The sequence below is a fragment of the Microcebus murinus genome, chromosome 4 (assembly GCF_040939455.1).
Source record: "Microcebus murinus isolate Inina chromosome 4, M.murinus_Inina_mat1.0, whole genome shotgun sequence".
In the NCBI taxonomy this organism is placed as follows: Eukaryota; Metazoa; Chordata; class Mammalia; order Primates; family Cheirogaleidae; genus Microcebus; species Microcebus murinus.
In genome coordinates this window covers 7582609-7609113 of record NC_134107.1, presented here as the reverse complement: position 1 = coordinate 7609113, position 26505 = coordinate 7582609, and the positions used below count along the sequence as shown (strand labels likewise).

The 26505-nt window shown below is 51.4% G+C and overlaps 1 protein-coding gene across 10 annotated transcripts in view; it reads left to right on the top strand.

Moving 5' to 3' along the window:
- PC (pyruvate carboxylase) overlaps window positions 1-26505 on the top strand; it is a 100309-nt gene that overhangs the window by 53593 nt on the left and 20211 nt on the right. For 9 of the 10 annotated variants that reach the window (XM_012757600.3, XM_012757594.3, XM_012757597.3 and 6 more), the window contains 6 exons: window positions 24098-24233; window positions 24367-24551; window positions 24763-24928; window positions 25059-25204; window positions 25350-25467; window positions 25807-25958. In XM_012757600.3, coding sequence (XP_012613054.1) covers window positions 24098-24233; window positions 24367-24551; window positions 24763-24928; window positions 25059-25204; window positions 25350-25467; window positions 25807-25958 — 903 coding nt within the window. Of the gene's footprint in view, window positions 1-17118; window positions 17249-24097; window positions 24234-24366; window positions 24552-24762; window positions 24929-25058; window positions 25205-25349; window positions 25468-25806; window positions 25959-26505 lie in introns of those variants that run through there. The other variant, XM_012757590.2, reaches the window with a different exon arrangement.

Sequence of the window (26505 nt, the reverse complement as noted above, 5' to 3'; positions counted from 1 at the left end):
GTAGGTCTGTGTTCATCTGTTTTGTTAGGTTCTCGGTGGGTCCTTCCAACGTGGAAACTTGTGTCCTGTCCTAAAAATTTCTTGAACTATTTCATTTCTTCCCCTTTTGTTTTTTTACTGTTCTCTCTTTCTGAAATCCTGTTATTTAGCTTTTGGATCTCTTGCACTGACCCTTTAATATTTTTCACCTTTCTTGCCTATTTTCTAATTTGTCTTTTTGCTTCAGTTTCTAGGAGATTTCGTTTTTAAAAATTATTTTTATCTTTTTTTTAGAGATGATGTCTTGCTCTGTCACCTAGGCTAGAGTGCAGTGGCACAGTCATAGCTCACTGCAGCCTTGAACGCCTGGGCTCAAGGAATCCTCCTTCCACAGCCTCCTAAGTGGCTGGGACTCTTGGCCCCGGGGAGATTTCCAAGAGCTTTTTTGCTGTCTCAGTGGTTCTTTTTTTTGAGATGGGGTCTTGCTCCGTTGCGCGAACTAGAGTGCAATGGTGTCATGATAGCGCACTGCAGCCTTGAACTCCTGGGCTCTAGCAATCCTCCTGCCCCAGCCTTCTGAATAGCTAGGAATACAGGTCCTCACCACCACACCTGGTGAATTTTTCTGTTTTTTTTGTAGAGCCTTCCTCAACAGCCAGGGCTGCAAGGTCAGTTAACTTGAGCTGTCTTCCAGCTTCCACAGTCATGTTGCTGTCGTCTTCCCGCCTATTCTCTCTGTCCTTGGGGATTTATAGCTTTAAAAAAGAATCTTTACTGAAGTCTCAATGGGATTTCAGGAGGGAGAAAAAATTAGGTGCATAACTGAGACAGGAGCAGGGTTTGCACAGACGAGGTTGGGAGGCTCTAGTGAGGGCGTGTCTTGGTGGAGGGGGTACCCAAGGGAGATGGGAAGGTGCTTGGATTATTTGGGAACAAAAAGGAGGCAGTTGGACCGGAGTTATAGGATCCGGAGGCTGAGGAAAGGTGGCAGCCAGGCAGGCAGGTTGGACTAATCAGGGGGGCAGGCCTGAAGGAGACGAGAGACTCACCTGTGGGCAGTGGGGAGTCACAGAAGGTTTTTAGGAAGAGTGAGGGCATGCCTGTGTTTGGGGATGCTAACCATTGGTGGTACACAGTGTGGATTAGTAGCTAAAGCTGTGGTAACGTGGAGGAGGTTTTACATAGTTGAGGTAGTAAGAAGAGGACAATTCAGGGTAGTTTAGTAGAAATGAAAGCAGGGAAGATGTCAGGGATTTAAGAGGTGAAATTGACAGGACTTCTTGACCAGATGATAGGTGAGAGAGGGGGAAGAGTTGAAGATGATCCCAAACCCAAGCCCGGTTACTGGGGAGAGGGTGGTGAGGAAGACAGGGGAAGTGTCGGGTTTGGGTTTTGGTGCCTGTGTGCTGTTTGCAAGGGGCTTGCTGGGGTGGGGGCGGTTCTACTGTAGAATAGCCATGTGACATGTAAGCAAAAACTGTGATTTTACACCCTCCCACTTTAAGGCCTAAGTTGGTTGAGTGAAAGAGAAGGTGTCAAGGGTAGGAACAAGGAAATCAGTCCCTTGAGAAGACAAAATAATTTTCAAGTTGTTAAATGAGATTATGTACTGGGGAGCAGGTTTTAAAAAAAGTTTTAAAAATAAGTGAGATTATGAAAAGGATTTTTATCTTAGTATCCTCACAGATTAGTTAGTATGGCAAAATGGCATCTGAACCCCTTCAGACATGGACAGAGCACCCGTTCCCTTCCTTCCTTCGCTCATCTTCATGGTTTGACCAAATTAAGAACTCTGTACACCAGGCCCTTGAAAAAGAAAAAGAGGCATCTTTATTTGGGTTCTCTAGCCAAAGGGAGGGCAGAGAAGGGCTCTATTTACTCGAGTCCCTCACTTTCTGTCTCTGTCTTCTTGGGGATACGCCTTGCCATCTAGGTGTTCTGTTAGGGTTGCTCTCTGGGAGGGGAGGAAGGGGTCCTGGTGACAGCGTTTGCCAGTATCTGTGGCTTAACCATGCCCACTGTGGCCAGTTTCAGACTTTAAACATGATGTCCCCGAGCACAGAGCTGTTGAGTTGAGCACAGGCTGGCGAGGTGGCTCCTGCCTGTAATCCCAGCACTTTGGGAAGTTGAGGTGGGAGATTCACTTGAGGCCAGGAGTTTGAGACCAGCCTCGACAACATAGCGAGACCCCATCTCTACAAAAAATTAAAAAGTTTAGCTAGCTGTTGTGTATGCCTGTAGTCCCAGCCACTTGGGAGGCTGAGGCAGGAGAAGGTCTTGAACCCAGGAATTTGAGGTTACAATGAGCTATGATTGCACTATGTGCTGCAGCCTGGGTGACAGAGCTAGACCCTGCCTCTAAAAAAGAAAAAAGAAAAGATGCTCACAGAGGGGTGAGCTAGTGAGAGAGTGAGCTGTGCACATGTTTCATGGTGGGTCCTCACTGCAGCCAGGCAGCAGGACCTCGCCTTTCCGGTTATCTGGCCTGTCCTGACTAAGGGCTTAGCAGGTGGAATTGTGCTTCAAGGCAGCATCTCGGCAAACAAGGCCGCATCTCGGCAAACAAGGCCTTGCATTGCCACAGCCCCAGCCCCTCTCCTGGGCCTCCCCTCACTGCCCCATCCCCACCACGGGCCACTGGCTGCAGATCCAACATTAATACTAAATGCTAATACCAAAAGCCAATATTTATAATAAGGGCTATGTAGCAGGCACTATTCTAAGCACTCCAAATGCACCAACTCATTTGATCTTTTTTTTTTTTTTTTTTTTTTTTGAGACAGAGTCTCACTCTGTTGCCCAGGCTAGAGTGAGTGCCGTGGTGTCAGTCTAGTTCACGGCAACCTCAAACTCCTGGGCTCAAGCGATCCTCCTGCCTCAGCCTCCCAAGTAGCTGGGACTATGCCCGGCTTGTGCCACCATGCCCGGCTAATTTTTTCTATATATATTTTTAGTTGGCCAATTTCTTTCTATTTTTTTAGTAGAGATGGGGTCTTGCTCTTGCTCAGGCTGGTTTCGAAATCCTGACCTTGAGCGATCCACACGCCTCAGCCTCTCAGAGTACTAGGATTAAGGCGAGAACCACCGCCCAGCCTCATTTGATCTTTGTAACAACCCCATGAAGCAATTATTGTTATCTCTGATTTGACAGATGGAGAAATTGAAGCCCAGAGGTTGAAGGACTTCCCCAGACTCAGTGGAGCCCTGATTTGAACCCAGGCAGTTTGATGTCTGGGATCTTAATCAGTATGTTCTCCCTGGGAATTCTCTTCACATGTTTCTTTTCTCTTTTTTTTTTTTTTTTTTTGAGACAGAGTCTCACTTTGTTGCCCAGGCTAAAGTGAGTGCTGTGGCGTCAGCCTAGCTCACAGCAACCTCAAACTCCTGGGCTCAAGCAATCCTACTGCCTCAGCCTCCTGAGTAGCTGGGACTACAGGCATGCGCCACCATGCCTGGCTAATTTTTTCTATATATATTAGTTGTCCAATTAATTTCTTTCTATTTATAGTAGAGACGGGGGGGTCTCCCTCTTGCTCAAGCTGGTTTCAAACTCCTGACCTCGAGCAATCCACCCGCCTCGGCCTCCCAGAGTGCTAGGATTACAGGCATGAGCCACTGCGCCCGGCCTGTTTTTCTCTTAAGGCCCAGTCAGGGCCTAAATACTGCTGGCTCATTAGGGTTGCCAGATAAAGTACAGGATGCTCAGTTAAATTTAAATTTCAAATAAACAACAAATAATTTTATAGTAGAAGTATGCCCCAAATATTATGTTATATACTTAACTTTTTGTTAGGTCTGGGTGTGGTGGCTCACACCTATAATCCTAGCACTCTGGGAGGATCGCTTGAGCTCAGGAGTTTGAGACCAGCCTGAGCAAGAGAGAGACCCCCATCTCTACAAAAAATAGAAAAGTTAGCTGGGCCTGGTGGTGTGCGCCTGTAGTCCCAGCTACTCTCGGGAGGCTGAGGCAGTAGGATTGCTTGAGCCCAGGAGTTTGAGGTTGCTGTGAGCTACAATGATGCCACTGTACTCTAGCTGGGGTGACAGAGTGAGACTCTGACTCTGCCCTTCCCCCCAAAAAATAATATTAAAACAGCTTTCTGTAGGAACATTTACAGATTTCAATACAAATTGAAAACTGCTTTACTTCCCTTCTCCAAGGTTAGATAATCATAACAGAAATTTAAGAAATCTCTTATATAATTAGTCTAACATTTTGCTATTCTAGAAGAATCCCTTGACCTGAACCAACTCATTCAGAAAACTAAATTCTTTTACAAGTCCTGCAGAGGGAAGTGGGACTGCTTTTTCTAATTTGTATCTTTTGCTGATGGGACTGGCCAGATATTTTTCTTAAAGTTTAATCTCAGTTATCTACGATGCAGCTTGAATTCATTATTCCTGCTTCTTTGAGCAGCTGTAGCAAATGAGTAGCTTGCATGGCAGTAGGAAGTCTCGTTGTCTACAAACTGATCTTGGGTTGTCATTTTGCTCTTTTGGTTGTGCCTTCTGGAATGTGACATCTACCCTTCTCAGCCTTGATGAAAAAGCTATTAGTCATTCCAAGCCTTGACTGAGTCAGTGTGATGGGTGACACTTGTGGCCAGACACTATAATATTTTACAACTGGGACTGTCCCAGAAAATCTAGGCACATTGATCTGAGAGGAGGAGGTGTTCTTCATCCAGTTCAAGGCCAATCTTTCACCTGGGCCTAGAGCCTCCCTACTGGACTTGCCCCTCTCTTTATCCCTGCCCTCCTAGCTCTTCCTCTCCTCCTACCTAAAACTTGCTAAACCCCCTCCCATGCAGGAGGCTGACTGCCACATATATGATGGAGAACTACTCATGTGTAGAATCCAAAAAGATTTATTACAGCTCAGAAAAAAACTACCAGCCCAGCAGAATAATGGGCAAATGCTATGAACAGGCAGTTCACAAAAAAGAAAACCTAAATATATGTCCATAATCCTAAGAAAATTACCAGCTTCACTAATATCAGGAACTGAAAATTAAGATACCAATTTATACCTACAAGATTGACAGAAGTCAAAGTCTGACAATGTAAGAGTTGATAAAGATGTGGCGAAATGGAAATTCTATTATACTTCTGGTGGTTTCGTAAATTATTAGGACAACTACTTTAGAGTAATATTTAGCAATATTGACATTTAAAATATGCCTGTCATGTAATGCAGCAGTTCCAATTCTAGGTATATGTCCCGGAGAAATTCTTGCACATTTTATATGTAGGGTGAAGGTTATTCTTTTTTTGTTGTTTGTTTGTTTGTTTTGAGACAGAGTCTCATTTTGTTGCCCGGGCTAGAGTGCTGTGGCGTCAGCCTAGCTCACAGCAACCTCAAACTCCTGGGCTCAAGCTATCCTCCTGCCTCAGCCTCCTAAGTAGCTGGAAGGTTATTCATTTTTAACATTTTATATTGATTTTTTATTATGACTGTTTTCAAACATACACAAAAATGAAGCAAATGGTATAATGAACTTCATGTACCTGTTGCCTAACTGGACAATTATCATTTTGCCAACCCATACAACATAGTTCTTAATAGATAAAAATTGGAAACAACCTATTTGTGACTCTCTTAGTCTGTTTGGGCTGCAATGACACACCATAGACCAAGTGGCTGATAAACAGCAGATATTTATTTCTCATAGTTCTGGAGGCTGGGACATCCAAGATCAAGGTGTTGGCAGACTGGGTGTATGGCAAGGGCCCACTTCCCAGTTCATAGATCACGCTTTTCTCACAGTGCAGAGAGGCAATGGAGCTCTCTGAGATATCTTTTACGAGGGCACTAATTCCATTTAGGAGGGCTCCACCCCCACAATCTATCTCCTCCCAAAGGCCCCACCTCCTAAGACCATCACATTGGGAGTTAGGATTTTAACATATGAATTTGTGAGGACACAAATAGTAGCAGTCCCTCATCTGTGCGTGGGTAAACTATGGGACATACAATACAACATTATCCAGCCATTAAAATTAATGAACTAGGTCTGCTTGTACCAATGTGGATAGATTGCAAATATTAAAATGGGTGAAAAAAACAAGTTCAAAATGGCTATCATTTAAGAAAAATATTAAAACAAATATATGGCTATATGGCCGAGTGTGGTGGCTCATGCCTGTAATCCTAGCACTCTGGGAGGCCAAGGCAGACGGACCGCTCATGGTCAGGAGTTCGAAACCAGCCTGAGCAAGAGCGAGACCCACATCTCTTCTAAAAAAAATAGAATTTAATTGGCCAACTAAAATATATAGAAAAAACTAGCTGGGCATGGTGGCACATGCCTATAGTCCTAGCTACTTGGGAGGCTGAGGCAGAAGAATGGCTTGAGCCCAGGAGTTTGAGGTTGCTGTGAGCTAGGCTGACGCCACGCCACGCCACTCTAGACCAGCAACAGAGTGAGACTCTGTAAAAAAAGAAAAAAGAAAAAAAAAGAAAATATATATATATATGGCTGTAGGTACACATATATCTAATCAGTATAAAGTCAGCACAAGGATGTGTATCCAGCAACTCTGGGATGTGGTGACCCCAGGGGAGGTAAGGAGGAGAAAGGTACAGGGAATAGAATTAGGAAGGACCACAGGGACACTGCAACTATTTGTACAGTGTGGTTTTCCCTTTTGTTAAGTTTCACTTTTATCAAAATACACGTGGACATTTCTGAAAGTCAAATTGTGCCACAGGCTTATAAAAACCCGCAATCCACTGTCCCACCTGTCTCCTCATGCTTGTCTCCCGGGGACAACCCCGTGACTCCTGGCTCTTGCTTGCCTGTCCCCAGTAGTGGCTGCTCTGTTCACGGCTGTCCTCCTTGGAAGGTCTAGTGTGCTCTCACTGTCTGCTCGCCTCCCCCCCTCCACCCTCCTGGCATGGTCATGGAATCATTTTTGTTTAAGTACATTTTCAGATTTTACATTATTAAAATCAAGAAAATATTCACATCAGAAAATACAGAGTGTGCGCTATGGTAGCATCTTCCTGTGTAACGTCACATCTTCCTAGAGTTGCTACTTGCCTCCTTCCCTCACCGCAGACAAGCACACTGCATATCGCTGTCTCCTCTCTGCTCTCTCCCAGACACCGGGTGATCTGCCTTTGCGCTGGTTTGGTTAACACCTGCTCCCTCCTGGACATGCCCACTCCCGGGAGCTTTCTGGCATCTGCTGCCACCGCCACTGGGACTTCTCTAGGCCGGCTGGCCGCCTGGGATGTCTTTCATCATCACCCTGAGGGTTCCTTTTGCTTCCTCTTGCTGGCAGCCCAGGTGCCTGGATCCCTTGTCTTCCTCATTCTTGGTTTATTTGCTGCTTTGTTTTGTTTGTGCCCATCCCAGAGCTCCCTGGGCAAGTAGGCACATGGGCAGTAAACTTTCCAGGCTGGGTGTCTGAGAATGCCTGTCTTCACCCCACACGCGATGGATAGCCTAACTGGGTAGGGAATTCTAGCTCAGAAACCATTTTCCCTCAGCCCTGGACATTGCTCCAGTAGCTTCTGGCTCCAGTGTCGCTGTTGGAGACTGTTGTGTGTTACCTTTGTTTGTCTTCAGAAGTGTAGCAGGGTGAAACATGGCCTCCAGAGATACCCAGGCCCTAATCCCTGGAACCTCTAAGTGTTACCTTATAAGGGAAGAGCTCTCTTGCAGATGAGGATCTTGACCTGGGGAGATGGTCCTGGATCGCCCCGGTGGCCCTGGATGCCATCACAGAGACGTGCACTGAGGAGCAGGCGCTGCGGAGATGGAGCCAGAGATTGAGTAATGGGGCCATAAGTGAAGGAGTGCAATAGCCACCAGCAGCTGGAAGAGGCGGGACAGACTCTCCCTAGAGCTCCAGGGAAGCTCAACCCTGCTGGTGTTGGTCATTGAAGCTGATGTTGAGTTTCTGGCCTCCAAGACTGGAAGAGAACATATTTCTGTTGTCTTAAGCCCCTAAGTTAGTGGTAATTTGTTACCGTAGCCATAGGGAACTAATGCAGGAAGCTTATGACATCCCTTCTAATCTTTTTTCCAGGTGGGTCTTTTGGCATGTCACTGGGCTCTCAGAGCTTTTTTTTTTCCTTTTTTCGAGACAGAGTCTTACTCTGTTGCACTGGGTAATGTGCAGTGGTGTCATCATAGCTCATGGCAACCTCAAACTCCTGGACTCAAGTGATCCTCCTGCCTCAGCCTCCCCAGTAACTGGGACTACAGGTGTGCACCACCATGCCTGGCTAACTTTTCTATTTCTAGTAGAGACAAGGTCTCGCTCTTGCTCAGGCTGGTCTGGAACTCCTGAGCTCAAGCGATCATCCCACATCGGCCTCCCAGAGTGCTGGGATTACAGGACTGAGCCACTGTCCCCAGGCCTCAGAGCTCTTCTGACACTGAATGAATGTCTTTCAGTCCCCTGTGGACAGTCCCCTGCTCTTGTTCTCCTTGTCTAGATTCCCAGATAGTTGGATATTGGACTTACTGGACTGTGTCTTTTATTTTCTTACCTTTTCTCCTGTTTGCCATATGTTAGTCTTTCTGGGTAATGCCCTGAGCTGTCTTCTAATTCTTCTGTTATTATGCTTAAAAATTTCTGCAACTCTATTTTTAATTTCCTAGAGCTCCTTATTGTTGCCTTATAGCTGCTACTTCTTAATGAATGCAGTAGCTTTTCTTGCTTTTCCGAGAAGATTAATTACAGGTTTTCTTTTTTTTCTTGTTTTTCTTTTTTTTTGAGACAAAGTCTCGCTCTGTGGCCCAGGCTAGAGTGCCGTGGTGTCAACCTAGCTCACAGCAACCTCAAACTCTTGGGCTCAAGCAATCCTCCTGCCTCAGCCTCCTGAATAGCGGCGACCACAGGCATGTGCCACCATGCCTGGCCAATTTTTTCTATATTTTTTTAAGTTGTCTGGCTAATTTCTTTCTATTTATAGTAGAGACAGGGTCTCGCTCTTGCTTAGGCTGGTCTTGAACTCCTGAGCTCAAGAGATCCTCTGGCTTTGGCCTCCCAGAGTGCTAGGATTATAGGTGTGAGCCACCGCGCCCAGCCTACAGGTTTTCTAAATACTCTCTATATTGCATTTCTCCTCAGAGTTTCCTTTTTTCAAAATTCCTAATTTGTTTTGGTGAACTTTTTGGTGATTTCCTCAAATATCTGGTGATATTTAGCAGGCTGTTCGTGTTGAAGATGGTGACAGCAAAGCCGACTGCAGTCTGGGCAGGGGCGGAGCTGGGTGGCCGTGGTGCTCCCCTCTGGGAGATGGGACTGCAGGCAGCTTTTCCTTGGAGAGCCCACTGAGTGTCAGTGGGGCAGGACTTCTGGTTTCCTGGGGAGGAATCCCTCAGTTTGCTGCCTGGAGATGGGCCTTGCGACCCCGTCCTGCCTGGAGACTTGCATTCCTTCCCTGCAGCGCTTCGGCACCTCCCACCCTGGACCAGACCTCGTGGCCAGGCTGGAGCCTCTTCTGAAAGGCACTGTCACGTGGTCAAGAGCAGGGCCCTGCATTCCAGTGACCAGGGCATGCACCCCAGCTCCAACACATCTGGCAGCATGCCCTTGGGCATGTGACGCCACCCGTCCTCACTGAGCCTCGGTTTCCACAGCTCTAGACCTGGGAGTGGCATGTGACCCTGTAGTAAGGGATGTTGTCAGGACTCAGCGATCAAATGTAGAAGACACTCTGAGACCTGTGCTGGCACAACTGGGGGCCACAGAGTCTACTGTCACCGTCATTCCACTTGGCGTGGGTGGGTCCCCTGGCTGTGTCTGGTGCGGAGAGGAATCTCAGGCTGTAACCAGGCCTTTGTTTGCGGCCCTCCCCTCCCTCTTACCTTCTGAGGTGGTGGTCTGCAGCTCGAGCCGCTCACTTGGCGGGGCTTCCTCCTCTGCGTGCTCCGTTCCCCTGTCATTGACACTTGTCCATATGCTGGCCATTGTCCCCAGTTTCCTGACCTCTGTCATCTGCTGCTGTCAGCTTTCCCATTCTTTGTGCCTGTGGCTTGGTTTTTAAAAAAATTTCTCACCTATAGACACCCCAGCTAATCAGGGGGCTGGGATGGGAAGATCACCTGAGGCCAGGAGTTTGTGACCAGCCTGAGTGATATAATGAAACAGTATCTCAAAACAAAAACAAAAAATCCTAACTGATGTTTTAGTGGGATTTCAAAAGGGGATAGAAATAAATCCCTATATTTGAGACCTATTTCTTAACATCAAATATGAAGCAAATATATCAGTGTAGTTCCATCAGTTTATTCTGAACTCGTGGACACTATATTGCTAGCTGTATTATCTGTAGTTTTCAAATGTTTCATTAAAAAAAAGGATACTTGATTCTAGTACCCTCTAGCTCATCCTGCCTTTCTGTTATTACCTAAATGTTCTAAAAGTTCTTGTCTTTGGGGAGTTTGAAGTAGAGACCTCCTCACCTGTCAACTCACTCTGTCCTCATCTTTCCTTCCCTCCATCTAAGTATGTTACTCTTTGGGTCACCAAGGAGCCTTCTGTTGCCCGATCTGGTGGCTTTTTTCTTTCCTTTTAATTTTCCTTGTCAGAGCCCTGCTGCCTTGGACACTGATCATCGTCCTTCTTGGAGCCTTTGGCTCCCACGACAGCACTCTCCCGTGGCTCTGAGTGTCCTCTTGGTGTGGTGTCTTCCCCCTGCTCCATCTTTGTCTGTGGGTGTTTCCACATCACCTCATCCACCCTCTGCTTTCGTCTCCTGAGCAGGCTGGGGGTGACTCTCTGCCGCCAGTGCGGAACTGTCCCTACACAGGGGACTCACACCCAGCTGCCTGGCTGTCCTCTCCAACCAGATGCCCTGTGGGTTCAAAGTTGAGTCACTGGTTTCTACCTACACCTGCTTCTGTGTCCTTTAATTTGGTGTCGCCACTATTGACCTTGAGGCAGGGCCCCAGAGACATCCTCCCTCTTGCCTCTCTACCTCCCATTTCACAGGCGCTGTGGGTTTTATCTCCTCAGCATTTCTTGGCACGCGCCCCTCTTCCATACCTGTTGCCACCACCCTGGTTCAGGTCCTCGTCGTCTCTTGCCCTCACTGGAACACGTTCCCAGCTGATCTTCCACGTCTCGTCTTTCCTCCTCAAACCCGGCTTCCTCAAAGTTGCCCGAGCAGTTCCTCTACGTCGCAAATCTGCCTCTCCTCTGCCTGGTTTTTCCATCGCATCCCTTGACGTTGGGGACACAGCGCTTGCTTCTTGCTGGGTGTGTGAGCTCTGGACCTAGTGTAGGTCTAGGCCTTGGGCTCCTCGGGCCTTTACTCCCTGCCACAGCTCTTGCCAGCTGTTCACTCACTGCTCCATCTGCCTTGGCTCCAGCCACCCCCACACCCAACCCTGCTCTTCCCCTCCTCTGCCTCCATCCCCCCCACCCCCGGCCGTCCTTTCCTCCTCCCCAGCCTGGTATCTTTCCCTGGGGAGGCCCTCCCGCTCACTCTGCCCAGCTCCCACTCAGTCTGCCCCGGCCAATCACAGTCCTAAATAGCTGCGTGCTCCGAAAGTCACCCCTGTGGCCTGTATCAGGATGAGCAGATGAGAGACAGGGACGTTTTTACCATTGTTATGCTTCCCCAATCCCTGGTGTGAGGGTCTATGTAGGTTCTGGTCATTTGCAGGGAATCTGGGTGTGTTAGTTTCCTGGGGCTGCCATAACCAAGTACCAAAAACTGGGTGAAAACAACAGCTTTATTGCCTTCCAGATCTGGAGTCTAAAAGTTCAAAATCAAGGTGTGGGCAGAGCCACGTCCTCTCTGACAGCGCCTCGGAGACCCTTCCCATCCTCTTCTGGGTTTTGGTGCTTGCCGACAGGCGTTGACCCCCTTGGCCTGTAGATGCCTCATTCTAGTCACGTGGCTGTCATCTCCCTGTATCTTGTATCATCTTTGTTCTGTGTGTCTGTCACTGTGTCCAAATTTTCCCCTCTTCGTAAGGACACCAAGCATATTGCATTAGGGCCCATCCTAGTGACCTCATTTTCACTTAATTACCTTGGTAAAAACCCTATTGCCCACTCTGGGAGGCTGAGGTGGGCGGATTGCTTGAGGTCAGGAGTTCAAAACCAGCCTGAGCAAGAGCGAGACCCCCGTCTCTACTATAAATACAAAGAAATTAATTGGCCAACTAATATATATAGAAAACATTAGCTGGGCATGGTGGTGCATGCCTGTAGTCCCAGCTATTCGGGAGGCTGAGGCAGAAGGATTGCTTGAGCCCAGGAGTTTGAGGTTGCTGTGAGCTAGGCTGACACCACAGCACTCACTCTAGCCTGGGCAACAAAGTGAGACTCTGTCTCAAAAAAAAGAAAAAAAAAAAAAAAAAAAAAACCAAACCCTGTTTCCAAAGAAGGTCACATTCTGAGGTGCTAGGGGTTAGGACTTCAACACATCTTTTTTGTGGGGACATAATTCAACCCATAAGGTTGGGCTACACTCGCTTATCCTGAGCTTGTAAGGTCCCGAAGTCCCCAAGACCTCTGGAGTCTCTCTCTAATCCAGCCAGTGTTTATTTCCAGTCGCCTTGGGACAAGGGGAGTTGAGGGGTGGGGAGCAGGTCCTCCACGGCTTTGCGGCAGGGGCAGGCTGGGCCTGAAGAGGGTCAGGAAGCTCCTGGACCACCCGCCCACATCTTCTGCATCCTGACATCCATCTCCCTACGTGAAAGCATTGTCCGCCATGTTGAGAACTGAGTCTTCACTGCTCCTGACCCCCCTTGCCTCATGCTTCACTGGTTCCCACCCTCAGTGTGTGTTTGAGTCCCTTCAGGCTGCTGTGACAAAATCCCACAGACTGGGTGGCTTATACACAACAGACATTTATTTCCCACAGGTTTGGAGGCTGGGGGTGCACAAACAGTACGTGTAGCAGTCTGCGAGGCACTTTGTGCTGGCCCTGCCCTTTTGACCTTCCGTCAGCAGCATTTTGGGCTCTAATCTATATGTAAGGGACACTTGTGTGTCCCACTAGCTTGTGTGGGCTGCTCCTAGGAGGGGCCAAGCCTTATTGATGTTTGTCTAAGTGTTCCCCAATATTTCTGGGCAAAGCAAACTCATTGTGTGACCTGGAATATCAATCCGCCCATCAAGTCATTCCCAGATATCTATTTCATTCTGGTGTCAGGTGCTGTGCAGAGCGCTAGCAACAAAATAGACCAGGGATCCTGTACCCAGGGTCCTCATGGCATCTGGGGAGGGAGACAGACGGGTCAAGAAATCATTGTAACATTAAAATGCTCCTTGCTGAGGACAGGGACATGACATCATGGAGAGTCCCCCTAAGCAAAACAACAGGTACGGTGAGGACAATGACAGAGCCATGCTGGAGGGAGATGGCTGCTCCTGGAGTATATTGAGCCTGCTGGGGGGTGGGACAGGAAGGCATTCCTGAGCAGAGTCCTAAAGGATGTGGAGAAATGAGGCCGGGTGACCTTCCTGATAGTCCACATGGGGGCCTCTGGCTGCAGGCGGGCAGAAGTGCCGGCTCCTTTTGCACCAGGGGGCAGTGTTGGCCCTGAAATTCTCACTGCCTTCCCAAGAGGCTGGGACAGATCAGCCAGCCATCTCCATGCCAGCAGGCATGGCCCTCTTCCTGCCACTCCCCTCCCAGCCCTCAGGACCCCTCACTCACCTCTTTTCTCTGAGGTCCCCTTTGTCCTCCAGTGCCCAAGTCCTGAGACCCGAAGCAAGCTGTCGTGGTGCCACCCTTTCCCCTCTGCTGCTGCCTTTGAATGGAGGGTTGCCAGGGGTGATGAGGAGCCAGGCTGGCTGGCCAGGGCTGTCAATCCGCCGAAGGCAGCTCTGGGCAGACCTACAGACGCGCCACCGCCACTGGTGCTGCTGGCAGCCCGAAGGCCCCAGGCCCAGAGACCAGCTGGCTGGAGTCTTAGCAAGTGCCATGTGTCTCTTTCTGTCTTTGGTGTTGTCTCTATACTGTCTTCTGTTGTCTGTCATCTGCATTGTTTCTAGTGTCCTCCCTTCCACTCCCCCACCCAGAAATCTCAGCCTTAGTCTGTCTTTTCTTGGGCACTTTGATATCGGTCATTGCAGCCCTGAGAGCCAGGTGGAGTCCTCCTTTCATCTGTCCCCATTGCTGCCAGCCCTGGGGCCCCATCAGACACGAGTAGGACAGGGCCCAGCAGCCTGGAGAGAGCGGCCCCGTTTGTCCGTCAGGGGCTGTTTCTGCCACGGTTCAGAGTCCTCTGCTGAGAAGTCTTCCTTTCTGCTTCTGACCTGCTTTTGCTGGCAACTGCTGAGCCGGGCTGGGGGGCGGGGGTGCCGGTGCTGGGGTGGCCAGTAGGAAGTGGATGTGTAGGAGCCCAGTTAGCACGGACATTCCCGAGGCCTGCGTTGGAACATTGGAACCACCCTCCCTCCTTCTCACCCCGGCTGCTCTTCGGTGCACCTCTGAAATGGGTTTGCCGGGGGACTTGGGGCCTGGCTGGCTGCCCTTGAAGCAACATCCTACCGTGCCTTTCCCTTCCTCTGGCCTCACACACAGCTGCGCTCTGAGGCTGCAGGAGGTGCTGTGTGAGAACAGGGATATTGAGATGGAAGTGATACAGATCCCAAAAGGAAAATTCCAGAGCCTGTGGCTTGGCTGCGGCAGCTGTTAGGGGCCACCCTACCCTGATCCCTACCTCTGCTCAGCACAGTGGCTGTATTGCCTGGACCAAAACTTGGATGATGACAGCGTGACATCGGAACTTTGTGCTGTTTCTGGTTGAAAGATTTAGCCTGGGAGATGTAGTTTAGACCTGAAGTAGCAGGAGTTCCAGGGGCGTTTTGATGATTTATTAGACAAATTGAAATTGCCCTGGCTTATCTGGGACACGTGACTGCGGGCTCTCTGGTGGGAAGCGTGGAATGCCAGGGCGGCCCTGCTGGAGTTCAGGCCAGTGACACAGTTTTTATCAGGAGCAGGTTTTTTGATTTGGGGTTTTTTGGTTTCTAAGTGCCTGTCACACTGTACCTCTGATGAAAGCCACAACCTGTTCATTTTAGTTTGGGGAAGACTGTAAGCTCTAACGGTCCAGGGCTCCTGCTCTGGAAGGAGGCATACATAGTGGGCCCAGATCTGCTGGTGATGTTGAGTGTGTTACTTAGTCCACTGCACCTGGGTCCTTATCTGTAAAAGGGAAGTGATTGGGATTGTGGGGTGACGTGCGCCGCAGCCCTGGCCTGGTCAGAGCAGCAGCTCTGCCGGGCTTGATGCCCGGCCCCCACCTGCTGGCCCTGCTCGGTGCGGAGGGTGTCCTGCGGGTGTTGAAGGCACCTTCCCCTCCATAGTTATCACTCCTTTCTGGAAGGGAGAATGCTAAGTTTATTGATCCAATGTTGGAGGAGAAAACTGAAGCAGGAAGAGAAGTAGAAGCTATCTGTGGAGCCATCCTGAGAGACAGCAGGGGAGAAATAGGTGCCGCAGACACTCTGCTTCAGTGCGGCTCGTTCCTGCTCAAGAGGAGTTATTTACACATCCCAAGTGACAGTCGAAGCTGTCTTATTTCCCTGTCTCTGATGCGCAACCTGAGGCTGAGAAAAGGGATCTGTCAGCTGGCATTTGTGGAAAATAGCCAATGGGCCTCTCTGGGCTGTCACCTGGGAAGGAGAGCAGGGGAAAGGGTCTTTGGGAGGTGCTGACTAGCCATTTTCCCTATCCCCCATTTCCCCGTCAGAAAAGGAAAGTTTTGCCTGTGTGTGTCACCAGCAGCAAGCAGGACAATGTAGTATCCCTTGGGGCATGTAACCTGAGCCGGTGGCTATGTGGGCAGGATCTGGATCAATGAGGCCGCTCTAGCCTGTGGAGGTCCGGCAGCCTCCCCTCTTGGCTCAGCACCGAGCAGGAAACTGGCAGGAAAGGTTCTGGGTCAGTGGATGCAACTCAGTCCCAGTTTTCTTTCTTTCCAAGATGCAAGTTCGTTAATGAGGCCCTTGGTGTTTTTAAGGAAGCTTCTCAGCCAAATTGTCACCAACCTTGAGGACTTCTTGATTTCTAAGCACCAACCAAATACCCAGAAAGTAGGGCACAGCGTGCAGCCGCATTGGGAGCCTGGCCCCTGGCCCCATGCTGCTCCTTGGATCTGGCCATCACCTCTCTGTGCCCTGCTGTGAAGATGACAGGCTGCACCTGGACCAGTGCTGGCCAGAGGGCTGCGGGCTGGAGACGCTTTCTGGGAAGGTACCATCGTGGAAAGAGAGGCTGGCATTCAGACACCTCCAGGATGCCAAGGCCTGGTCCCGTACAGGCCAGGGGATGGGTGGGGGGAGAGGGTCCCTTATAATGCCAGAGCGGGCTTCTGGGAGTTGTAGAAAGGCCATTTTTGTGCCTGAGGCCATCTCGGCTTTGGGGCTGGCATGAGGTTTGGGAGTGGTGGGAATCTTCCCGCTCAGCTCTTCCCGCTGGACCATCCCAGCCCCCTCACACTCAACAAACTAGGGTGAGCTTACCCCACACGCGCCCTACACGGGTCCTGCCTCTGGGAGGGCTCTCGGAGGTGGCCCACGCCTGTCCCACAGTAGCATTTCCCTCAGCTGACATTAATTCTGGAAAGGTTTGTGTTTCAGGCCTGGGAGGGCAGTGGGACTTGGTAAGGGAAAAGCTGAGTTTAGCCAGGTTCTAAGAAGGGTGGAGCTGTCCTGGGAATAAGATGGTATTTTTATTCATCTTTGTATCTGCAGGGCCTTGTCCGTGCCTGGCATTGGGTGGGGGTGGGGAGAAACAGGTTGGTGGCAGGGGTCTCGTGTGACTGCAGCAGTGAGCTGAGCTTCAGGGCCGTGTCTGGGCTTGGAAGGCCAGTGTGACCCTCCCCACCAGCCTACCCAGACCCCACACTGCCTGCTGGTTGACATTTCTGTGCCTTTAACCTCAAGTGGCAGCATGTCCTAGATCCATCACGTAAGTCTGCCCTCCCATCTCGGCTGCTTTCCTGCCTCAGACCATCTCCCTCCTCATCATGCCCCGTCCCAAGGGGGGTCAAGGCAGCGGCTGTAGGCTATGGATCACCTACTCTCTGATGACCCCGCCTCCCCACCCTCCTGCCCTGCCCAGCAGCCAGTGGCCCATGCTGGCCTCAGGAGGCGGGGATGCCTGCTCAGGAGTGCCCCTTCCCCTGATTGCAGCCTTGGCCGCAGCCCAGGCCTCCAGCAGTCTGCGCCTGAAAACATTGTGACCAGGCCAGTCACCTCAGGCAGGGCAGCAGCCAGCCGTGGCTCCTCTGGCACTGTCCTCCGCAAGCTGAAGGCCGGAGTGCCTGGCTGGTGCAGGGTGAGTGCCCTGGGACAGGTGTGGCCCTTGCACGCCTGCGTCTTGGGAGCTGCCTTTGTCAGGTGTGGGTCTTCTGTGCAGAGTAGGCATGAGCGCTGGGGGCATGTGTCTGCGTGTGGCAAAAGTACACGGTGTGCTGCGGCCCGTGGGTTTGCTCTGAGTACACAGGTGCCACACGTGTGGTTTCCCTAGTCACAAACTCTACTAAGTGTTTGGTGCACAGCTGGCCGGACTCAGCGGGCTCCTGTGCTGTCTTGCGACAGGGAAGACCCCAGGGGAGGTGGTGGGGAGGTGGCGGTGGGAAGGTCTGGGTGTGGGGCACTGTGGTGCTCACAGCAGGGGTGGGTGCTGGTGCGGATGAGAGCGCACAGGCCTTCGGTTGTGTGGTCTGCGGGATTCCTTCTCTATCCCTGCATTTGTCTGGGAGCAGAGGGAAAGATAGTGACAGCAGCTGGCAGTTATCTCCCAGGCATGGCATGCTCCAGACACACTGTCTCAGTCAATCCCCAGTATAACCTGTGTAGATTGGGGTGGTGGAACTTGATTTTGCAGAAGAGAAAACTGGGGTCTCAGTGGTGCACAAACTACAAAGCCGGGGCAGGGAGGGCCGGGCAGACCGAGCCTGCTGACTGCAGGCCTGCGCTGGGCCGTGCCGGGGGGAGGCTGCTCTCTGCCCCACTTTCTCCCTGCTCTGACTTCAGCCAAAGGGCCCTGACCTTTTCCCTTTTATAAACATCTGCGTGGCACCTCAGGGAATGGTCTGTTTTCCTTCCCTTGGCAGGGATGGGCCTCATGGGACAGTCCTCTGCCCCACTGCCCACAGCCTCGGGTTCTTTGTGAAAGGGGGGACTGCTGAGGAGTCCCTTGCCCACCAGGAGCAAAGGAAGACCAAATGCAAGGGGGTGACAGGGTTTGCCAGGGCAGTGGCAGGCGTCTCAGAGCTCCATTGTTTTCCTGACTGTGCGCTAAGGAGACACTTGGCGACCGCGCTCTGGGGCAGGGCTCTGGAGGTGACTGGCTTTGGCATAATTTCCAAGGGAATCTCTTTCTTTACCTGGAAAGGAAGTAAGGAGTAAGCGTGGGGAGGAGGGCAACAGAAATGGCCTATTTACCCACAAGATGATGGGTAAGTGCCCAAGTGGTCACAGGCGTACGCCCACCAGGTGGAGAGAAAGATGGTGCCTCCTGGAAATATTTGGGAATGCCCCTGGAGGTTTGGGGATCAAGGTGCAGCCCCTCCCGCTGTGAGGCTGCTCACTGGGGACAGGCAGGCTCTCCTGGGTGGCCCTGCTGTGGGGGGCGCCAGGCTCCTGGGAGATTTGACAGCCCAGCGCCTTCACTGGGGGACACTGCAGGGGCTCCCCCCCGCCTTTCCTGCCAGGATCGTCTTGTCCCTTCCGCCTATGTCTTCAGTTTTTTTCTAATTATAAAAAATACATCCCCAATGGAGAAAATATGGGAATATTTTTCCATATGGAAAAATTTAGAAAAGCATAAAGGAGGAAAAAACACTGCACCAACTTCGTAGCACGTGGGAGTGAGTGGGGTGACCTGCTGGCATCGCCCTACAGTTGTTGCCATTGCTTTAAAAACTTCATGAGGTCGTGTTATTGTTTAATTTTCTTGGCTTCACATTATACCATAATAATTGTCCATGTTGTCAAAAACCTGTGTGAGGCATTATTTTGAACGGTTATGTACTGTCTGTATAGGTGCCACTGTGTCCAATCTCTACGTTGCTTTTTGTTACTTGCTGTTGTAAATAATGCTGTTTTGAACATCTTTCTGCATACATGTGGTTCCCACGTTAGAATATTTCCTTGAGGTGGATTCCTAGAATAGTTTTAACCTGACTAAAGGGCATAAATATTTTAAAGACTCTTGATAGATTTTGCAAACAGGTTTTCAGAGAAGCTGCCCTGATGACCAGACAGTGCTTAGGAGTCTGCCTCCCGTAGCAGCAGCAATATTAGCTGTCTTCACAACACGGTTGCTGCCTTCACAGGCAGAAGTGGCACCTCATTTTTTTATTTTAAATGTCTTGATTTCTGGGAGGTGAAACCAGTTAAGGTTCATTAGCCACTGTGTGTACTGTTGTGTTGCTGTGCTTGTCCCAGAGGAGCCCTTTACTCTTCTTTGCTTTCCCCAAGGTGATAGTTTATGCTCTTTTCTTCATCTCTTTTCTTCTCTTTTCCTCCTTCCTTCTTTTTTTTTTTTTTTTTTAGACAAGTTCACACTTGGTCACCATGGCTATAGTGCACTGGTAAGATCATGGCTCACTGTAACCTTGAATTCCTGGGCTCAATCATTCCTCCCGCCTTGGCTTCCCAAAGTGCTGGGATTACAGGTGTGCACCACCATGCCTGGCATATTTTCTTTCATTTTTGAAGAGACGGGGTCTCACGGTGTTGTCCAGGCTGGTCTCAAACTCCTTGCCTTGAGCGATCCTCCTGCCTCAGCCTCCCAAAGTGCTAGGATTACAGGTGTGAGCCATGTGCCCAGCCATGGGCTCTTTTTGTCACAGCCCTATCCCAGCTCTGAGCAGAGTAGGCATTCGGTGGCCAGGACCAGGGTGAGATTCGCATCCCACACCTGCTCCCTGGTTCCAGCACCCACCTGCTCCCAGCTGTGAAGAATTCTCATTGTGGGCAACTTCTGGCTTCTGTTGACCACTCAGAGCAGAGCTCAGGGGTCAGGAGGGCTGCTGGTGAGTGGGAGATAACAAGGCGATAACCTCTGAAGTTCATTCTGCCCCTGAGTAGGGCGTTTCTCCACACCTAGCCCCCAGTGGATGCTCTGGGCACCTCTTGTGTGGCAGGTACTAGGCTGTGAACTCCCCAATACTATCTCCTCCAACAGTATTGGCAGTAGGTACAGTGTTTTTCACTTGTCATTTTGAAATGACTTCAGACTTATGGTGAATTTGCAAGAATGGTACAGATGATTCTCTTATCCCCTTGTCGAGATCCCCCAGTACTACTACAGTAGCTTCATCGTTCGCCTGCTTTTTCCTGAACCATTTGAGTGTGAAGTGCAGGCATGATGCCCTGAAATACTTCAGTGTGTTTTCCTAAGAATGAGAATATTCTCTGACACAACCACAGTCCAATTATCCAGATCAGGAAATTAGCATCAACACGGTACTGTTTCGTCCACAGACCTCATCTAACTCTGTTGGTAGTCCCGTGCTGTTCCTTACAGGAGCAGAAATCCTGGAGCCAGTCCAGGATCACATGTGCATTTTGTCATCCTCTCTTTAGTCTCCTTAAACTGAAACCATTCTTGAATCTTTGTCCCTCATGACCTTTTTTCGCTTCTTTTTTTCTGTGACAAGGTCTCGCTTGGTTGCCCGGGAGTCAGTTTCACTGAAGGCTCGAACTCCTGGGCTCAAGCAAGATCTCCCTGCCTCAGCCTCCCAATTAGCTGGGACTACAGATGTGTGCCACCACCCCATAATTTTTCTATTTTTTGTAGAGACTGGATCTCACTTTTTCTTAGACTGGTCTCGAACTCCTGGCCTTAAGCAGTCCTCCTGCCTCAGCCTCCCAAAGTGCTAGGGTTATAGGTGTGAGCCACTGCACCTGGCCTCTGATGTGTTTTGGAGTCCAAGTCAGCTATGTTTTGGAAATTCCCTCAATTTAGTTTTGCCTCTTGCTTTCTCCTGGGTAGATCCCAGCCGTGCGCTGTGATAAGAACCTGACGAGAGTGTCATGTCCTTCTTGCTGGATAGTATCAGCAGACATGTGATGTCTCTGGTGCTAGTGGTGTGCAAAGCTTCATCTCTTGGTCCCGTGGTGTCTGCCAGGCCTCTCCACTTTGTAATTAATGATGACGGATATTTTAGAAAGATGAGGAGCCCAGAGCCCAGCAAGGTTCCTCTGCCCACATTTTGCATAGCTGAGTGTGAGCTGGGCACCCCCCTCCGGATCCAGTTCACTGCCTCCTGGTCACACGCAGTGGCCCCTTCTCATCCTGCCTTTGGGAGTCACAACTCAGCTGATGCCCCATCCTCCTGGAGCACTTGCGCCTGTGCCAGGACCCTGTGTTCCCCGCCTTCCCTGTCTCCCCGTCTCCGTGTTGGCTCCTCCTGGCCCAGACTCCGGTGTGGGTGCGCCTAAGGTGCAGCTGGCCCCTTCTCTCAAGGACATCCTCCCCCGGCTTCAGAAGCCACCCACTGCCAGTGCCGCCCAGGGTTTCCCAATGCCCTTCCCTCTTCTGGAAGACCCCCGCTCCCAGCCTTGCCTGTTTCTCTCTTATCCTTCCTGTAGCAGGAAAAGTCATCTCAACCCACCTCCCCATTCTGAATTTCTTCCTTCCCCTTGTCTTCTACAACAGATTGCTCAGTGAATCGTGCCCAGTGTACCCCCAAATATCACCCTAACGCCACCCGACCCTAGAGCCCCCACCTTGTCAGAGGCTTGTGTGTCTCAGCTCAGCCCTTGCATCGCTCCAAATGTGAACCACTGTCAGTCCCCACTGCCCGCCTGTCTAGTGAGATCTTTTCCAAACATGCATCAGACCATGTCCCGCCTGTCCACAGCTGGAGAGATGCCACAACCAGCAGGCCCTGTCCACGCCTGCAGCCGCCCCTCCCCCCCATGCCATGGCCTCCGCCGTCCAGCTCACGCCTCCTTCTCTCCAGTGTACACCACGCTCACTCTTCCTTGCGGCCTTTGCAGTTGCTGTTCCTTCTGCCTGGAGTACTTTCCCTACAGATATGTACGTGGCCAGCTCCTTCTCCCTGTTCAGGTCCCAGCCTTTGTGTCCCGTCCTCAGAGAGGCCTCTCCCAATAATCTCCTCCTGTGCCCTCACTCCCTGTCACTCACAAGACGTCGCCTGTTTCTTATCTTTGAGTCATTTGTCATTATCCGAAACGATCTTATTTATGTCTTGTTTTTCTTTCTTTTTTCCACTCGTGAGTACGTACCTTCCCCTGACGCAGAGCTCCCCGTTGTCGTGTTCTCATCACCCGCGGCCTCGCGCTGGGCCCCAGTGGGGTCTGCGCCCAGCAGGGCTGTGGGTCTCTCCTCCTCCGCTTCTCTTCTTTCTCTTCTTTCTTTTCCCTTTTCCATATTATTGGCCATAATATGACACTGAGGTTTTTGCAATATTTGTTGTATTTATTGAGTACATTTTAAAGTTCCTTATTTAAAACAAAATGGCTGAGTCAAGCATCTTAAACTTTTACTGAAAAATGAATCAGATGGTTAAATAAGGCACTGGCACAGGGTGAAGAGATTGAATTCTGGTTCGAGCTCTGCTCTGGGCAGCTGTCTTTTTAGGCTCATCTGGGCCTTGGTTTCCTTCATTTGTTAAATGAGGGCCTGGTAACCTCTGAGGTCTCTCTACATTCTGGGATATAAGTTGCCCTCAGTTAATTTTAAAAAATAAATAAAAACATTTTTATTGTGGTAAAGTACACATAACGTAAAATCTCCCACCGTAACCATTTCTAAGTGCACAGTTCATTGGCACTAAGTCCATTCACATTGTTGTGCAACCATCACTGCCACCCAGCTCCGGAACTCTTTCCAGCTTGCAAATCTGAAACTCTGTCCCCATAAACACTAACTCCCCACCCCCCACCCCCCACCCCCAGCCCCTGACACCCGCCATCCTACCTTCTGTCTTACTGGATTTGACTACTCTGGGGCATCATGTAAGTGGAAGAATCATACAGCGTTTGTCTTTTTGTGACTTCCCTGTTTCCCTTGCCCTTGGTTGATTTTTATTAGTAATTTCTTTGGTAGCCTCAGAAGAAAGGAAGGTTCCCAGCACTGTTTGAATAAAGCTGCATTTTACTGAGCGGAGGCTTCTTCCTTAAAGAGCACGTTGACAAGGACCAGCTCATCTAAGAAACACGCCATTACCCTCATTTCCTAGCTGGCCAGAACCCTGGGGACAGGGATACCACGGGGTGGTGGGTGTAGGTCTGGTGGGGGAGTTCTGTAGCCTGGGGCCTGCCCAGGCTGGTGTGTCAGAGCAGAGGGTGGCAGACGCTGACAATACAGCTTCCTTGTGCACACAGGGCTTCTTAGTGGCCTCTGAAATTGCTTTAAGAGCTTGAAGTGTTGTACTTTTAAAAGTTGTAGTGTATTAGGCTGGACATGGTGGTGTGGCGCATGCCTGTAATCCCAGCACTTTGGGAGGCTGAGGCAGGAGGATCACTTGAGTCCAGGAGTCTGAGGTTGCAGTGAGCTAGGCTAACGCCACTGCACTTTAGCCTGGGCAACAGAGTGAGACCCTGTCTTAAAAAAAAAAGTTATAGTGTGTATTAGAATATTAAGGTAATGGCCGGGCGCTGTGGCTCACGCCTGTAATCCTAGCTCTTGGGAGGCCGAGGCGGGCGGATTGCTCAAGGTCAGGAGTTCAAAACCAGCCTGAGCAAGAGCGAGACCCCGTCTCTACTATAAATAGAAAGAAATTAATTGGCCAACTGATATATATATAAAAAATTAGCTGGGCATGGTGGCGCATGCCTGTAGTCCCAGCTACTCGGGAGGCTGAGGCAGAAGGATCACTCAAGCCCAGGAGTTTGAGGTTGCTGTGAGCTAGGCTGACGCCACGGCACTCACTCTAGCCTGGACAACAAAGTGAGACTCTGTCTCAAAAAAAAAAAAAAAAAAAAAAAAAAAGAATATTAAGGTAAGCTTGGGGTTCTGTTTTAGTTTGGGTTTGCTCCCTTCCCTACAGCCTAGGGATGTCAGGACTATCCAGGAATCGAGGAGGGAAATGGTGATGGCTTTTATGTGGGGCCATTGTGGGGTTGGGTGAGGGCCCCTCACTCTTTCTGGGGAGCCTTCGTCCTAAGGCTGCTCTAACCTGAGGTCTCTAACTTCTGTCCCCAGATGCTGAAATTCCAGAGAGTTCGTGGGAGCTTGAGACTCCTGGGTACCCGCCGAACTTCCACCGCCCCCGCTGCCTCCCCAAATGTCCGGCGCCTGGAATACAAGCCCATCAAGAAAGTCATGGTGGCCAACAGAGGTGAGCACCACTGGAGCCAGCAAGAGGAGCCTCAGCTTTCCTCCTCCTGCCATTGCCCCAGCGCCCAGCTCTCCACCCCCTTCCTGCTTCTCCTAGGACACAGGAATCTAATTCTGGTCCCCATGTCCCCCAGGCGAGATTGCCATCCGTGTGTTCCGGGCCTGCACGGAGCTCGGCATTCGCACTGTGGCTGTCTACTCTGAGCAGGACACGGGCCAGATGCACCGGCAGAAAGCGGACGAAGCCTACCTCATTGGCCGTGGCCTGGCCCCGGTGCAGGCCTACCTGCATATCCCAGACATCATCAAGGTGGCCAAGGTGCGCCAGGCAGGCTGGCTGGGCCTGGGCAGCAGGGACTGGGGAGCCTCGGGGTGCCTGGGGTCTTTTGAGGCGGGGACCAGGTCGTGTCCACAGTAAGTGTGTTAGTGAATGGACGGATGAGCCAGGTGGGTGGGGTGGGGGAGGCAGCTGGCCAAGGCCTGCAAGGGGATCGAGGGATACTAGCCTCTTCCCACCCCCTCCCCCACAGGAGAACAACGTGGATGCTGTGCACCCTGGCTATGGGTTCCTCTCCGAGCGAGCGGACTTTGCCCAGGCCTGCCAGGATGCTGGAGTCAAGTTCATTGGGCCAAGCCCAGAGGTGGTGCGCAAGATGGGAGACAAGGTGGAGGCCCGGGCCATTGCCATTGCCGCAGGTGAACACAGCGGGCAAGCCACGGGCGGCCACGCAGCTCCTGGAGAGGGGCTGGCAGGGTGCTTGTTTCCTTGCTGGGTCTGGCAGGGATTCCCACCCATTACAGAGGCCCCACGCCTATCTCCCCACAGGTGTCCCTGTCGTCCCCGGCACAGACGCCCCCATCACTTCCCTGCACGAGGCCCATGAGTTCTCCAACACCTACGGCTTCCCCATTATCTTCAAGGCTGCCTATGGGGGCGGGGGGCGTGGCATGAGGGTCGTGCACAGCTACGAGGTGAGCACAAGTGCAGACACCCAGGGCTGGGAGCGAGGCAGGGCAGCCGCTGTGGGGCTCGGGGGGTGGGCACACAGAGCTCATGGCAGAGGGCAAGACAGAGCTGTGGGCCCGATGTCCGCTCAGCCCCCACCTACCCTCCCAGGAGCTGGAGGAGAATTACACCCGGGCCTACTCGGAGGCTCTGGCCGCCTTTGGGAACGGGGCGCTCTTTGTGGAGAAGTTCATCGAGAAGCCGCGCCACATTGAGGTGCAGATCTTGGGTGAGTCGGAGGTGTTCCCAAGGCCAAAGTGGCACAAGGCGGGCACTCAGGGGCCCCAATCCTTCTGGGTGCACAGTGGCTGGGTTTCGGGACAGCTCGGGGGCCTATTGGGGCACCCCCAGGAGCTCTTCCAGAACCTTCCCTCCTGAAAGTGGGCTCTGGGAGCTGGGCCAGCAGTCAGGTCCCTGAGGCCTAAGTTGTGCCAGTGTCTCTGCTGCTGCCCCCGCCCCCCGCTGGGAGCAGGCACCAGCTGGCCACAGTGGCTACGTGGGGGTTGTTGGGCATTTGGGGGCATTTAGATTCCAGAAAAAGCTGAGCCCAGCTTACTTTCCACCCCAGGGGACCAATATGGGAACATTCTGCACCTGTATGAGCGAGACTGCTCCATCCAGCGGCGGCACCAGAAAGTGGTGGAGATCGCCCCTGCTGCCCAGCTGGACCCCCAGCTCCGGGCCAGGCTCACTGGCGACTCTGTCAAACTCGCTAAGCAGGTGAGGATAGGGAGCTCACTGGGACAGAGTACCGGCAGCTGAGGGCATGGAGCCCTCCCCACTCAGAGACGGGCTCACCAGGCACCCCTTCCCCGGGCAGGCCTCACGGCGGGGCGCAGGGGCACCCAGAACAACCACGGAGGGATGGGGAGGGGGAGAAGGAATCTCTTGGAAGCCAGAAAGTGGGGTCTTTAGATCCTTTCTGTGTGGCAGCAGAGGCAGCTGGCTCAGGGGCCAGGCCCAGAGTCCAGGATGGCTCAGAAGAGGGAGGGAAAGAGGCCTGGCCCCTCTTGGCACCCTGTTGCGCAGAGCGGGCTTTGCCAGGCTCCGGCTCAGCCAGAGTGAAGGAAGTAGAGTCAGTGGATTCTGTCCAGATGAAGGACCACTGTGAAGGCATTTTGTCCTCACTTGCTTCCGTCTCCCGCCTTGCATTTAGTGCAGTCTGTGTGCTCACTCAGGTCCTTCTGCCAGTCTCGGCCCACCTGGAGCTCTGCAGACTGGTCAGGGGTGTGGAGGAGGCAGGGGTGCCTGGTGATGCACCTGGAGA